A 16,811-nucleotide genomic window follows, 5' to 3' on the forward strand; every position below is an offset into this window, starting at 1 on the left:
ATCATCAATGTTTCTATTATTTTCTCAGAGCTCCTTCTTTTCTGATATTAAACTGGCCGTGCTCATTTCTCAGGTTGTGCCGAGACCTTGTTATGAAAGATCCTTTGTGTCACTGCCACCCACTGAGAAAAAACCCCGCTCAGAGCGCTTCTGGTGTCCTTGAGCTCCCCTGCAGCTGCTGGATTGAAATCCTGTAACACTTTAAGAATAACAATTTTTAAATCCTGTGTTATAATGACACAGTATCGATCCCAAAGAGTCCAGGGTTGAGATCCTGCTGAAACTTTATTAGAACTATTTTTGTATAAAGTAGACTGATGATACAGTGTGATTTATTTTTGTTGATGAAACTTCTCCCTCCACAGAAGTCACAGGTCAGGGTCAGATACACAGCACCTCTGGACTTGGTACAGTAGGCGTTTGGCGCCTTGCCTACAAGGCATGAACCTTCTGCTGCACAAAATGGTCCATTACTCATTACTCTCCATCCTGCTGCTTAAAATAAGTGTCTGTTAAACCATGTTTGAGTTTCCTCCCTCCAGGGGGCAGATGTTGAACTCATTAGTTCCCCCCTCACACAAATGCACTGTACACACATACAGTCTGGAGAGCAATTTACAGAACTGTCTAAAACTTTCAGCGTCTTCAGAATCGGGTCTCGGAGCTGCCCCTCTTCAGCGTGCTGCTGTTAAACTCGTCGTGCTCAAAACTCAGATTATTATGCGACCTGGATATCATTAGCAGCTTCTCCCGCTTACTGAAATCGCGCCTCTCTGTCGCAGACATTGACGCATCTAACAGCCGCTCCCCTTGCTCTTCCCTGTCCTCCAGCCGCGTGTAGCCTTTACTGCTGCCCCGATTGCCACTGTTACTACGGCTGCTGTTGCTACGGTCAAGGCGAGGCCAGCTGGGGTGCTTCCGCTGCTCCGGGTGCACGCTGAGCATGCTCTCCCCACGCTCCAGGTCCAGCGATTTGGAGTGGCTGCCGAGCATGTGCAAGGAGGAGTTGGAGCCAAAGTCACTCCTCGCTGCTCCCGGGGAGAGCCAGCAGCCTGAGGTAGAGGAGGGAGCAGGGGAGAGGGAGCAAGAGGAGACAGAGGAGCAGTGGGAGGAAGAGGAAGCAGAGTTACTCCGGTGTAAGCCCGGCGGTTTGGAGGCCTTGGCAACAGATGCGACAGGCACCACCAGAGACTCCATGGAGCTCAGAGGCTGTGACTTCTGTCCGTCTCTCCTCTCTCCTCCCCTCTCCTCCTCAGTAATCGCCTCCATCTCGGGTTCGTCAATAACGCAGTTGTTGAGTTTTATAACAGGGAGAGTAAACGCAGAGATAGAGGAGGAGACAATAGAGCGTGCATGGTGTCCTCCCTTCTCCCCATCTGCGTCCACCGACCACTGGTGGCGTACAGAATCCGAGCGAGCCAGCCCGAGCCCCGGGCCGCAGTAGGCGCGATCCTTGTAGAGCGGCGCCATCATCCCTGCGAAGCTACAATCCAACTTAGCCTGCCCCCTGTCCCTGTGTCTGTGAAACTCCTCGTCCCCTAACAGCACCTCCTCTTCTTCTGTAGACCCTCCCCCTCCGACGCGAGAGGAGAACGCCAGGGGGGAGTTGCTGGACAACCGTGCTGCGTTATGATCTCCAAAGGCTCGAAGATCTCCAACTTCTCTTGCATAGGTGCTGTTGCGATGATGCTGTTGTTTCTGCTCCTTCTGCCTGAGGCGGTGGATGTCAATGACGGTGGAGTACATGTCTCTCATGTGGATTATCTAGTGCAGAAGAGAAATATATCAGCAGTAGTATCTTTTGTTTACCTGGGAAAGATTCCATTATAACATACATTTCTATAGTTTCAACTTCCTGTGTGTCTGTATGTTTGTGATCTTAGAATCCATGTTTCTCACATGGATTACCTGGATGGGAGGAGGATTAATCAAATCAAGGGAGGGAAAGAGGGCATAAGAGCAGAGGAAATGTGATCAGGGGAAAATTGCAGAGTTAGGGATGGAAGGAGGTTGGCAGAAATGTGATTTGCATGTTGGTTGTGTAGAGATGATGAATATGGACGACTGCACTGTGCAGGCCCCTCATTTTGTAAGAGACTGGAGGAAGAACTGAAATAAGGATACAGAATTGGGGAAGAATATTAACTACATATTCCATTGACTCAGGCTTTTTGTTATATAATTGAAAAAACTGTTTGACATTGCCGTTCATGACCTTTTGTGGAACCAATTTCTGCAAAAAATCAGTGTTTCAAACAAGCATGAAATATCAGTTCTGTTAATATGACCCATTACAGCTCATTGGCTGGCATGTAGGCCCTTAAAGTCCACTGGTAAATCTAGTATTTGTTTAATGTACAGTATCTGGCTCCAGGTGATGCATGTTCTAGTGTTTGCTTGCGCCTGGATTTGCTGCTGGAGTTCAGTCCTACCTTAGTTTCTCTGTCTCTGTTTTCATGAAGAATGGCATTAGCACAGATGAAGATGAAAATCCCAATGCCCATGGTGAAGGGCCCGAACATCTTCATCCTCTCAGAGTGACGATGCTGTTCCAGGAACCGTGTCAGAGCTCCCCCGGTCTGCTTGGAGGACGTCCCTACATGCAGAGCACATGGACGGTATGAGCTATTTAATATAAGGAAGTGTTTTGAGAAAGTCCAGACAAACTAACTCAGTCCATTTAAAAAAAACAACCTTCAGGACCAATGTAATGAAACTGGTTCATTTTTCATTCCTTTGTTCATTTACCCTGCACGTTATGACTGGTGCTGGAGTTAGCCACGCCCCCATCTGTGGCGGCCATCTTGGCTCCATTTCCTTCATCTGTGACGGATGTTTTAGCTCCGCCGGCAGTTGCTGTGTCAGATCCCGCTCCGGCCGGCGATCTGGCCGAGGGCATGGTTTCACTGTGCGGCCAGTAACCCAGCGTTGCCATGCCGATCCCTACGGCCAAGACGACCAGTCCCAGGAGGAGGAAAAACCCGGAGGCAGAGTAGAGGCGGAGCCTACCTCGAACTATTACAACATCGGTGCGTCGTTTCCGCTTTCTAAATGAAAATCACAGAAATTATAGTATTTGGAGACTTATGTTGACATCACTACAGCCACCAAAGAAAGAAATATAGATTGCAAAGAATTTGCTTGGACCGTAACACCTGGCACACCTTATGTGTTTGTGAAATGTCAGCGCTAGCTTTTTGTAACATTAAAACCGGTGTTTCACTCGTGAATCACATAGAAATTAAACTGCTACCAGTTTCCTGTTGCCCACAGTAGTCGATGAAAAAGCAAGCACAGAAATTGCTTACCTTGGGGCAGCTTCTGGGGCGGAGTTTCCCAGGCCTGGCGACGTAGGTAAATTCCTGTTCTGAGAGCGGGCAGAGTCTTGACGTTTTAGCTTAGCCAAGCCTGTTAGCACACCTGCTGCAGCAGTCATACTTAACCTGCAGATACACATGCAGAGGCAATTTAGTACTGAGTTTAAATACACTGTACGCTCATCGTCTGTTGTGTGCATGTTTGTGCTGCCAGGTCACTAAACGAACACTGACGCACAGCTGTTGCAGACCAGATTGTTTGGTCTTTTATACACACACTCAAAAAGATGCAACTGAAAATAACAACTGGAAACATGCATTCGATAGAGACACAGATGCACATGTTCACATAAAGAAACAACATTAACAATATTTTAAAACAGCTCTAGTGAGACACATATGTATTTCAATATAGCCGCAGTCTCCGTAAAGGAGGTGTAAGACGCTTAATATTCAGAGTGCAGCATTTCTCACAATTGAGCAGCTCTATTTGCTGTCTCTTACGCAGGCAGGTCACCTCGCCGACAGCGGCGACTTTTCAAAAGCTGCCTGCAGGGGAGTTATTTTTTTGTGTTTGTGTGTGCATACTGTACGTAGTTATACATTTTCCCCTGCAGGATGTTTGTTTACTGAATTCTTCCTGTGCGTATGAAAGGGAAACACAGGAAACTGTGTTGATCAAAAGATAATACGAGATAGCAAGCGAACATACAGAGAGAGAGAAACAACACGGCCTCTGCTTTTTAATCGTGGATAGTTTTGATTAATTTCAATTAGAATCGGTCATTTATATTTGTATTTTTGGCGAAGTTATTAACGTTGTTGTTGCAGTTATAACGCCGGAGATAAAGTGGTGCACTTCATAATTTTGAAATGAATCATTGTCTCTCTGCTCACCAGCTGCTTAGATGTCTATTAATAGTTATTACAGAGAAGAGGGTTTAAAACAAACAGGCTTATTCTGGGAGCCTTCTTTTGTTCTTAAATGCCTGTTAATCTGGGCTCACGTGAACATTAGCATTGTCCTATTTAGGGATAAAAGAAGATAAACACACTTTATATGTTGAACCCCCGGTGAGCAGCCATGGACATTTGCAAGATTGCTTGAAATACCGCCTCAGCTTCAGTACCACCTCACATGGAATTATGCTGATTTTGTTGCCACTCACATTTAATATACTTAATCCAGACATTGTCTAAAGTTTTCCCTTTCACGCATGTTGCAAACAACAGGAGATTGTCTGTGTCAGAAGCCTTCACACTTACTGGAAATACACCACGGCCACGCAGCCAATATATAATTTGGTCATTAAAAAAACAAGTCTTTCCTTGAAATTGTCTAACGATTTCGGCGCCGGCCCTTACCAGCAAACATTCCCAAATCTCATCGTCTGTCCAGTTAGACATTTTCATTGCCGACTTTGTGTTAAACCCCCCAATTTCTTCAACTTTGGAGGTTTGTTTTCTTCCGAATTTGCGCCAGCTGCATGATTAAAACATATCAACGCACCCACTTGCTCACTGTGAATTTCCCTTCAAGGGCTCAATTAGAGACTGAGGCTACACAGACTTTGCATTTGGGAGCTGGCAGGGTAAAGTCTGTTTATTATCCAGTCCAACTGATTCGGACATTTGCGTTCTCACAGACAGCTCCTCCAGGTAATGTCTGCATAAGTTCAGGGTTGCAGAGCATTTGTGAAAGGGACTTGCTATCCCCAGAGATGTATAGCACCTTTTGTTCCACCTTCTTGAATGGCCATATAAATCTGCCATAGAGTACTTAAGGGGTGGCAGTAGCTCAGTCCATAGGTGACTCAGCTGCGAACCGGAGGGTCGCATCGAGTCCCTGAGTGAGACCATGAATGGAGCGTGGACTGGTGGCTGGAGAGGTGCCAGTTCATCTCCTGGGCACTGCCGAGGTGCTGTTGAGCAAGGCACCGAACCCCCAACTGCTCGGGGCGCTGAGCCATTGGCAGCCCCCTCGCTCTGACATCTCTCCATTAATTGCATGTATATAGGTCCTGTTTGTGCATGTGTGTATTTCGGGCCTGTGTGTGTGTGTGTGTGTGTGTAACCTGTATAATAATAATGTGAAAAAATTGATAACCCTTGCGGGATTAAAAAAAATCTTCTTCTTCTTCTTCTTCTTATTCTTCTTCTTTTTCTTCTTCATCTTCTTAAAGATAGTGTTCCCAGAAGGGTCACACTGGTAAATAACAGGTAGATGTCTGTATCTGCTTAAATTACAAAAAAAACTCACATGAAGGGCAAAATTGATTGATTGAAGAAGAAAAGTAGTACTGAGGTTTTTATTTGGTTACCCGTTTTCTGTGCTGTGTGCACGGTTGTGTGTACATGTGCATGTGTGTGTATACAAGAGGATAAAACAGATTTAGCATGGGAACAAGAACACACCCATGACCTTCTTCCGTCTATTTTTTAATTTCTCTCTCCCTCCTTCCTTCCACATCTCTGTCTACCTCTTTGTCTTCCTCCAAGAATGGACTATCTGTAAATCTCTTTCTCTCTTCTATTATTAATATTATTATTAGTTTATTTAAATTCTCACCCTCAGTCTGTGGACTAATGCATTCTGGTTGTGACCCTGAATGATTCTACCCCTTCCTTTACCTCCTTCTCCTCCGGCCCAGCTGACTTACTCATCCCTTCTCTCTCTCCGTTTGTCTTTCTCCTCCCTCTACCCTCTGTCCCCTCAGATCTATTTTAATCCGACTCTAATTTTAATTGTATTTTATTTTGTCTTTTTCCTCTTTCTCTCGCACTTCCTTTCTTTTCTTCTACATAACTCAAAGCAACAAAGCGTTTAGTATTCAAAGTAACTGTGAATCACACACAAGACCAGACGTTCTCTCCTCCTACCCTCTTTTCTCCTTCTCACATCTTAATGTATTTTTCATGTCAATCATCTTATTGGTAATACTGCTGGAGGAAAGTGCTTTACCACAGATGGTGAATAACACAAGGGCAAACACAGCCAGCCTCGTTTCTCTGTTTTTTTGCTGCGCTCCCTCTCTCTCCTTTCGCTCCTTGGTGTGTCAAATAAGAACCCACACAATGTTTCAAGATAAGGGGAAGAAATTTCCTCTGTTTACTCTGAGAGACTAGAAGGGTATGGATGGGAGCACTTATTCACATCAGCGCTACTAACATAGAAGGGCCAGACAATAAAGGAGAGTTTTTTTCCCGCCGGTGATGACAAGACAGAAACAGAAAACAAGCCAAGTGTATTCGTCTTTTTAACAAGGCGGGAGCACTAAATAAGCCGAGCACAGAGACCGAAATGCTGCCTTAACAGACACACCAGCAGCCTAATGACAAACCACTCAGACTCTGACACAACAAGTCTTACTACTGTGGAGAATGTGTCAGGACTTTTGCAGTGACCACATGAAACGACACGTCGGTATTCGGTAACATTGCTCTCATCCCAGTCGGCAGAATAAATTGCGTGACTTAAGTTTCGCATTCACTTTAACACGGGACACAAACGAGACACAAATGGGACACAAATGGGACACAAACGGGACACAAACGGGACACAAATGGGACACAAACGAGACACAAATGGGACACAAATGGGACACAAACGGGACACAAACGGGATACAAACAAGACACAAATGGGACAGACACGAGGCATATCAAGACACAAACGGGACACAAACGAGACACAAATGAGACACAAACGGACACAAGCGGGACAAAACCGGGACTCAAACGAGAAACAAACGGGACAAAACCGGGACACAAACGAGACACAAATGAGACACAAACGAGACACAAACGGGACACAAATGGGACAAAAACAGGATACAAACAAGACACAAATGGGACAGACACGAGGCATAAACGGACACTAGCGGGACAAAACCGGGACACAAACGAGAAACAAACAGGACACAAACAAGACACAAATGGGACAGAAACGAGGCATAAGTGAGACACAAACGAGACACCAACGGGACACAAACAAGACACAAATGGGACAAAAACAGGACACAAACAAGACACAAACGAGGCACAAATGGGACAAAAGCCGGACACACACGGGACACAAACGGGACAAAAACAGGACACACACGGGACACAAACGGGACAAAAACAGGACACACACGGGACACAAACGGGACAAAAACAGGACACAAACGGGACAAAAACAGGACACAAACGAGACACAAATGGGACACAAACGAGACACAAACAGGACACAAATGTGACACAAACGAGACACAAATGTGACACAAATGAGACACAAACTAGACACGAACCGTGATCTCCTTGGTGGTGGTCCGGTGTTCGTTGTACTACCTGACTTCCGGAGCACTTGCTCAAAGTGTGTAATATTTATCTGGATGTTTTTACATGTTTACATGCAGATGCTAAAGGAGGTCAAATATGTTTCTTATCAACGTGCCTGTGGTTTGCAGAAACATGCCAACATTTTTTTCCTGCCTGTTGCTCAACACCCGGCACAGAATCACACGGATGCATGTTGTTCATACTGTGTGTAAACCTCTTTTCCGCATTAAAATATATGGATAAAGAAATCATTCAGTATGTTACATTTGAGTCTTTTAAGGCGGAGACATTGGCTCAGTTTCCTGCAACAATATTGCATTTTAGTTTTGGTGAATACATACACACATACACAGACCAAATGAAGATTAATGTTATTTATTTTTATCAGATACAACTTATATAAACTTGCATAAACACTGCAAAATCCTCCCTAAATTAGTGTTTAATGAATCATTTATTAGCCTCCGTATGATCACCTTAATAATGAATTGCTCCTGCTGTTTACCTGTGCACGCTCACAGTACGGCAAGAAAACTGATACTCCTCAGCCCTCAGGGAGCAGATTTATTCTGTTCACTGGAGACATTGGAGCATTTACAGACTCTATAAGACAAGTTCAATTTTAATAACATCGTGTCTTTCAGAGCAGAGATTTCGCCCTCTACATTGTAACGCTTCCTCTCTGATATTATCTTTAGGAGCGGTCACGTGACGCTTTGTCCCTATAGCAACTACAATACATGTGCTGCTGCGAGGTGACATGTTTCTATAGCAACTGCCAGCTGTGTGCACAGGAATGACAGGTATATCGTAGTAGCGGTAAATCCTTTTAACAAAGGTGTGCATCTCGTGTCATTTTGATTTGTATTTTTTAATTTTGGGGGGAGAAACTAGCCTTTTATGTCACGGCACATGAGGTGGAATGATTTCACCCCACCTCTTCATCACTTTCAAAGAGGCGTGATTGAAAGGGGGGAGGAAAAGAGGAGATAATAAAAGACGATGGAGTAGAAATGAGGGGGGTTGGCAAGTGAGGTGAAATGAGAAGAGGAGGTGGTGAAAGGGAAAGACCAGGGATGAAGAGAGAGGATGGGAGCAACAGTGTTTGGCATTAAAGGCGCTCGCTTAAAATAAAAACATGTTAAGGGTGTTAATTACATCGCTTTTGCTGTTTGTGCTGAAGCTCTACAATCCTCAACACATTAGAGAGAAAACGATAAAGTGGAAGAGGAAAGAGAAGAGGACAGGTGAGATGGAAAGACGAACAGATGTAAGGTAGTAGGGAGAGTAAAGATGCAAGAAACAGCCAGAGGGGGAAGACAGGGAGAGAATAGAGAAGGTGCTTTGATCTACAGGAACTCTGCAGACTTTTTGGCTCTACAAGCACGCTGAGAAAAGTTTGTCTCAAATGTCTCAACTAAGTCAACTGTGTGCTTACACGTCATGGAGAAAGGCATCTCACGTGGACACAGAGTTAGAAGGAAAGCAGCAAGGGAGCAGGAGATGTTATAAGTCAGGAATGAACAGGAAGATGAAAACGGAGCACGGTAGGGAGAGAAAAAATATTGTCCATAATGTCTCCAATTATATTAATAATGTGTTTTTGTTTGAGAAGTAGAGTGTAGGTTAACTGAGGCCAAATTGCCCTATCGTTTAAAGAAAAGCAAACAAAAACACACTGCCAGTAGTCTTTTTTTCCCCTTGAGCTGAATTTAACAGACGGACCCCTGCTGCTGCAGTTAAGGTCATCTGCCATAATATCATAGAGGTGGGAGTCAAACATGGAAGACCGCCCTCACAACGACACCAGTGAGTTTGTTTCCTGAGTATCATGGCCAAATCTGAGTTTTGGAAAGGTTGTTGATGTTCATTACCTGCACGAGCAGGGCTGCCAACTCTCAATCATTGACTGGGAAAACTCCCATAGTTGACATTTTTCACACGCTCCCACACAAGGAAGAACAAACGCGGCCTATAACCGGGGACGTTGCAGCGAGAAAAGAAGACACGGACAGTTGAGACGGAGCAGCAGTGTGTAAAACACACATACCAAAATGTCAGCAAAGAAGTCCTTATTTAATAAAAAAAAACGTTTGTTATGTTCACCCTGACCATGACCATGTCAAATCCTAAGTAACTTAACTATCTCACTCCAAACTAAACTGAAAGGAGGGCACTTCCTTTGTGCATGAGTAAGAGCGAAAATGCAATATCTGATCATTTTACAACCTGTTCTTGACACCACACTTGAAGTCAAGAGACTGTCAAGCATTTCACTGCCCAGGTCAAACTTAAGTACTTCATTTCCATGTACGCCTACACCACTGCCAAGCACAGTCGGTTGTAGACAGAGGTTCAGGTTGGTGGAACGGAGCGTGTTCATAGACTGATTTCTATTTATAAGAATTAATTAAGTGCAATGTTTTCTTGTTGTTCAAGTAAACTCTCAAAACACACCACAATTTATTCAGTTGCACGCCTTTATGTTAGGTCAAATAAATGATAGTATATAATAGTACAGTTAAAGTATAGTAAAGTATAATATAGTATAAAATAGTATATAGTGTGATATAGTGTAATAAGGTATATAGTATATTATAGTGTAGTACAATATCGTATAACATATTATTGATGACTCTAAAATAATTGCCTGTAGGTGTGAATGGTTGCCTGTGATAGACTGGCGTCCTGTCCAGGGTGGACCCCGCCTCACGCCCGATGTCAGCTGGGATCGGCTCCAGCCCCTCCGCGACCCCAACAGGGACAAGTGGTTGACGATGGATGAATGAATGAATGAATATTATATCATAGTGTAGTTAAATATAAGATAGTAAACTAACTGACTAAGGACAGATTTGGTTGTTGTTTTTAGATCTGTGGCTCTGTGTTATAGGATTATACTGTTTTGCACGTTTCAGCCCGTTAACTACAAATTTTGTACACTTTATATGACATTAATCAGTAGATAATCACTTTACGAATGGAGTGCCGGGAGGATATGCGTTTAAAATCTTTGGAAATCCTCTTAAATTGTGCCATCCAAAACCCCCAAAGCATCCAGCTTTTATGGAAGAAGTTCACATGATCCCTTTTAAAATGTCCACCTTTGCCTTTTTTTGCGTCCCAGGTTTCATTTTTCAGACAAAACAGCTCTCACATGTGATTCTTTTTGGCAGCAGGTTGTGTGAATGTCACATGTCCCTGCAGCTTTCATGAACACACTAACATGAAGGAGTATTGGAAACTCACCCTTCTGCAATTACATTACAACACACTGTGATAATGCAACTTTAATAAAAGTAAGCTGTTTCCTGTGAAGGATAATCTAAGTGTGCACTCACACTGTCCATCCGTACCGTTCCCCAGGACGTTTCGCGGCTAAAGTCTAGTTCGTTTGACCAGTGTGAGTACCGCTCCTAGTTGCGGCACGCTTGCCTTCGGCCCGTTAGGGAGAGGTGGGCTTTTGTAAAGCATGTTTGCACATGTACGAGCACGAGCGTGCGCACATGTACGAGCACGAGCGTGCGCACATGTACGAGCACGAGCGTGCGCACATGTACGAGCACGAGCGTGCGCACATGTACGAGCACGAGGCCTACAGTGGTTCTGATGTCATTTTGTGTGCGCCTGTTCGGACATAGAAAAAATAAGGATGCACCATACACGGACATTTAAAACAATGGCGGCAAAAGGTTCACGTTGGTGTGATGCAGAGGTGGAGTGTTTTCTGCAGATTTGGTCGATGAAAAGATTCAAAAACAGTCGACAAGACGCACAAAAACTCTGAGGTCTATGGAAAGATTTGTAAACAAAGTGACGCATCGCGATGACGTCAATCAATGCGCGTGACGTGTTATGGCGTGATGACGTATGGACAGCAAGAAGCATTTGCCGAGGCCCCGGCAGTGTGAGTACAAACGGGCCTGGCCCTCGGGGGGAGAGGGAGGAGGGACAAGTACCCTAAAGCACCCTAAAGCACGGGGCATGGTACGAACGGACAGTGTGCGTGCGCCCTAAGGATGTTTCATTTCATCAAGTAGATTTTCATTTCTTACTTCTGTGAAATTCTTTTAAACTGACCAATAGCTGCCTAGAAAGTGGAAAGTTAAATTTAAGCTCCGGTTGTATGCTTGGGAAAACGGTTACAACCAACTAAGTAAGAAGTGTTAAAATGGGCTGCCGCATGAAAAACATTATTACTTTGATCATTCAGTGAGGACTTTATCTGCTTCACTCGGCAGTGTGTGACAGGAAAGGCATCGCAGAGAGATGAGATGATGTGACACAAAGCTGTGGCATGGATCCTCACACATGAAGGGCCTTACAGCATCCTTTTTTTTGTTTTTACTGCCACACGTTTCACACATTAACTTTGATGATCCCTGAAATGTAACTTGCAGTCTGCTTTTCCAGAAAGGCAAGGACATGAACCCTGACCAGCTCCACACCCGTGAACACAACAGGAAATGATAACAGGGTCTACAGTGGTGGGTGACTGTTTTTTAGCGTGCGTCTCTATAAGCAGTGATTTCTTATCTGCATTTTTGGGCAGTTTTACAAGTCTTTTATTAGATAGGACGGGCAGGAAATGGGGTGAGAGAGAGAGGGGGAGACATGCAGCAAAGGGCCGCAGGTCGGGGTCGAACCCGCAGCTGCTGCCTCGAGGACCTTCAGCTTCTTTATCGGCATCATTTTGAACAGCTGTCCATAAGTTCCTTTGTCCTATTTTAGACGTATAGTGCATGAATTGTAAGGTGGTTACTTAATTTGCCCTTTGTCTTTGTACTAAAAAGTTTATTTTGGGAAAAAAGGTCACACTCTTATGACTTCATGTTGTTGTCAAATGAAAATCCCTGCTAACGAAAGCTAACTTAAACATGTTTCATGCTTCTTGTGGTTGGCGATATTACGCAATTTTAGCCCGGGTGACTGACACAGGGTGAGAGCGTACACCAGTGGCTGAGAGGTCCGTTCTTGAGACACTCTGTCCGCATTCAGTATGAATGTGTGCACAAGATTGCTGTATTAATACTGTTTATAATAACTATAATAAAAAATGTATTTTTATTCAAGAAAGAGCACCTTGTTGCTGCTCATGGGGGAATTGATGGGTGTGGTCTTGACCTACTCTAAATGTAAAGTGTCTTGAAATAACTTTTGTTATGATTTGGCACTTTACATAAAACTGAATAGAATCAGACGTGCCAACCTCAAGAAGCAGAAAACAGACATGAAGTTAGCATAAAAAGATTTCCATTGCACACTCCATAGATTACAGCATGGCGTATGTTTTATAGTAGTTAAACCTGATATTTTTGGAAACTACAGTCCTACATTTGTCCTTACCCCATACTGAAAACGTTGCACAAGCAAATCTACATGATGACTAATGACACACAGATGTTTTCACTTATTCTGCTTGATTACCGTTGTGTTCACATGCACTTTGGCTGTTATTAGGCACGCTTATCTGCTTCAAATCAGTCAAATCTCAACTTTCCCGCTCGTACTTCTAACTTGAATGTTGACTTGTACACGATTTACAAATTAGAAACGTGTAAGTATGTGAACATGCCACTAGCTCTGCTCTCAAGCTGAATGTGGGTGAAACTATGCTTGGAGTTATGTGATGTCACCATATAGCTACGTAACATGTGCAACATAGCGTACAGGAAAGAGTGGGGGATGCCAGCTATGCTCAGTCTGTGCGCGCACACACACACACACACACGGACACACACACACGGACACACACACACAGTCACACACACACACACACACACTAGAGGTCTAAGCAGGCACAAGTGAAAACACCTGTGCAGGGGCTTATGTGACATACCCTGAACGTTGGTTCACAATGTTAAACAGCTTGTTTTCTACCGTGACACTGACCAGAACCGTCATAATCAATTTCTGTTGAATATGATCCCATTTATGTTTGGGTCTGAGTAATCATACCTCTGGATGAACCCGATACACTGTGTACGACCCCAACTTATGTCTGTCCTTAGTTCTTTAAAGGAGCAGGCTGTCATTTGATGTTTGATTTTTCTGTTTGGGGGAGGGGGGTGTCAACGTGTTTCATGTCCATATTATCTGATCGCTAAGCAGGAGCGAGGAATACGAATGAGCAAAAGATAAACAGATAGCGAGCGTGTGTTTATACATTGCTTTACTCCTTCAGACTGGCGGTCATTGGTGAGTCATCTGTCTGGAGAATGTGTCACTTTGCGTTTTCCCGCCGACCTTTCGGCTGCACATTTTCTGATGCAGCCACTTAAGTGTCAAGTCCTGCGCCCTCTTCACCATCGTGTTTGTTTTTTTATCTCCTCATTATCTTGATGATACATAGTGTGTATGTTTTTTGTAGAGTCTTGCATCCTTCACACCAAATCACTGTCACTGCTTCCTGTAATAAATTAAGCTCTACTCAAATGAATTAAGTTTTGGATTGAATCATCAGATGCTCCTGCCAGGCGCTCGTGTGTGTGTGTGTGTGTATGTGTGTGTGTGTGTGTGTGAGTGTTTGCATGCGTGTATGTGTGTGTGTGCTGGAGTTATCCCCTTGTTGATTCTAGCAAAGTGACTCATTCTGTCTCCCTCACAGTCCTGGTTTTCAGTCACCCACACTCATCCTGAGGCACGAGCTGTTCCCAACTGCCCTGCAGCAGTGCTATCCAAACTGGAGTCCTAGGAGTTTTGGGGGGGTCCATGTTTGTATTCTAGACCCCCACAATCCACAGCTTTGGAAATACTTTAATTGCAATAATGTTTAGTTTCTCCGTAAAGAGTTCTTATTTAATGTATCCTTTAGTAATTCTCAGCAGAGACATGAATTATGTCTTAAATCGGATAAACCTGAATATTTTCCTCTTCCTCTACGATGGACTCTTATTATCAGGTAGTGTGTTAACTCACACACACATGTATGGGAGTCTTTGGAGCGACAAAGTGAGGGAACTGCTAACCTCCCAGAGGGGTACTTAAACAGGATTATCCAGTTACTGGATATGTGTGAAGGAGGATTATCTGATATGTCGCCTGACTTTTTAATGATTCTCAAATTAAACTCTAGATGCATTTCTGCGTAAAGTGTTTGGCAGCAAACGATGTCTCACTCCGATCCATTTGGCTCAGTGAGTCACCCCTGTTTTTCAAACGGCTCTCAAGGTGACAGCTACTCCTAATTCACCGACATGTAAATCACACTAAAGACAATAAAACCAGCGCCAGAGCCTCTGTTGTTAAAGTCTCCTCCACTCACAAGTGTGTTTCGCTTACAGTTAATTCACCTCTTTGATGTGTGACCTTCACTGTGCAGAATGATGAATGTGCAGAGTGTGACACTAGAAGGCTGTTTTCACGTTGGTCACGTTTCTCTGTGCTCACCGTTAATCTGAGCGGACCTACAAGCAGAGTTTTGTAGAAGCCAGTCAAGTCCAATATGATATGTGAACAAGCAGTGAAAATGCACTTAACAGTAGAGTAAGAGATCTTGTTCCCATCAGTTTATGGATTTTTCAATGAGAGAGAAGGAGTCGGTGTCATCTCAATGTTTTTTCAAGGAGAAAACACAAAAATATTCTTCTAACCAGAGTATTTCATACGTTTTAAATGGATAGTTTTTGAACTTACATTTTTTGAGGTACAACAAATCACAGTTTACGTGTACGCTATACGCAAAACTGTCTATTCTTTTGGCCTGTATCCATGTCACTGTCACGCGACTGTTATTTCTGGTTGAAGTGTTAGTCATACGTTTATCCAAAACAGACAGGCAAACCTTTATTTCTCAGAATCGAAGGATAAATAGTTCCTAACTGATGGCCTTAACGTGAACCCATCGTATTGTTGAGTAAGTGAGGACACAACACAAAGACAGTGACTCCAAACAGCGTGCAGGCTACATGTAGCACAGCTTCCTTAGCAACCAGCATAGAAACGTTGCATTACTACAATTTTATGGCTTTGGCTGAAATACTCTTCATATTTACCAACAAGCAAGACTGTAAAAATAAAATGCAAATTTCTCTCTAGCAATGTTATTGAAACACCAAAAGTATGTTAATATATTTTCAACGATAACGAAACAAATATTGGCCATGTTTTTTGTATCAACAGACCCAATATAAATGGATAGACCTAAAAAACGTAGATATCTCACAATTTTAGAGCCATTGTTGTGAAATGCATACGTTTTTCACTGTGGACCAGCGCAGCTATTACACATTTTGGTCTAAGACTCGGTTGTCTACTGCTGCCACGATCAGTGAGTTTGTGTTAATGTGTGATTTGTGTGTTTTAAAGGGTTAGGAACTAACAATACAACCACACTTCAAAATATGAAAACTGTCCCTTTAAAACGTGTGCAGGGTTATGACTCAAGATACATTGGAAATGACCATTGACCCTTAAACCATGACCTTTGACCTACCTCTGAAGGTATGAATACTGACAGCATACCTCGTTAGGCTACTTTGAAGTTAATTATAATAAAGATAATCTCAACCTTGGCACAATTAACATATCATAGTTCCCCCTCCCCAATAAATCAATGCACACACACACACACACACACACACACACACACACAGGATCTTCATGCAATATGCTGGACTATTTCAGATCATATCAAAGCTTAAAACTCCATCAACTGAGAGACTAGAACATAATACCAGTATGTCAGGAGATGATGGCTCTTGTTAAACTTCCCTTTTCATCAAATATTTAAACAGAGCGCCGTTAAATATGGATGGGGATAAAAAAGATAGACTGTCAACTGGAATTGTTTAAAAGTTGTAGAAGCCAAATATAGCCCAGTTCTTCTTACCTTTGCAAAAAGCCGAGTTTTCCACTGTCACTGAGCCGTACATTAGGCGCGCAGGGGGGGAAGGCGGTATCCTGGGGGGAAGTAAAAAGCCATCTTCCACCTTGAAGGCTATTTCCACTGAAATGCCATGCCGGGGAGAAAAATGAGATGACAGGAGGCTGTTGAGCTCCCGGTCAGGGTTTGGGAACAGCTGCACAGTCCAGTTGGGTTTGCGAGCTTTTTCCGCGCGTGTCTCAGATGGTGAACACGTCCTCCGTCACATGGAGAGAATGTGCGCTCGGGACAATGAGGTAGGGCGCTCCTGATTACGACTCAAGGGAAGCCCTTAAAACATCCCGCCTATTC

General features: G+C 43.6%; 1 protein-coding gene across 1 annotated transcript; it reads right to left on the bottom strand.

The window, feature by feature from the left end:
- Positions 1-645: 645 nt before the first annotated feature.
- tmem200a (transmembrane protein 200A) lies at positions 646-16,571 on the bottom strand (the record flags this gene model as incomplete). The annotated part of the gene is made up of 5 exons (XM_083934349.1): positions 16,467-16,571; positions 3,309-3,443; positions 2,749-3,047; positions 2,433-2,596; positions 646-1,764 (listed from the first exon to the last, which is right to left on the bottom strand). Exons 2-5 carry the CDS (start codon positions 3,434-3,436, stop codon positions 646-648), a joined length of 1,710 nt encoding a protein of 569 aa, XP_083790475.1. The 5' UTR covers positions 3,437-3,443; positions 16,467-16,571.
- Positions 16,572-16,811: the final 240 nt, after the last annotated feature.

The sequence above is a fragment of the Echiichthys vipera genome (assembly GCF_963691815.1).
Source record: "Echiichthys vipera genome assembly, chromosome: 19".
Lineage (NCBI taxonomy): Eukaryota > Metazoa > Chordata > Actinopteri > Perciformes > Trachinidae > Echiichthys > Echiichthys vipera.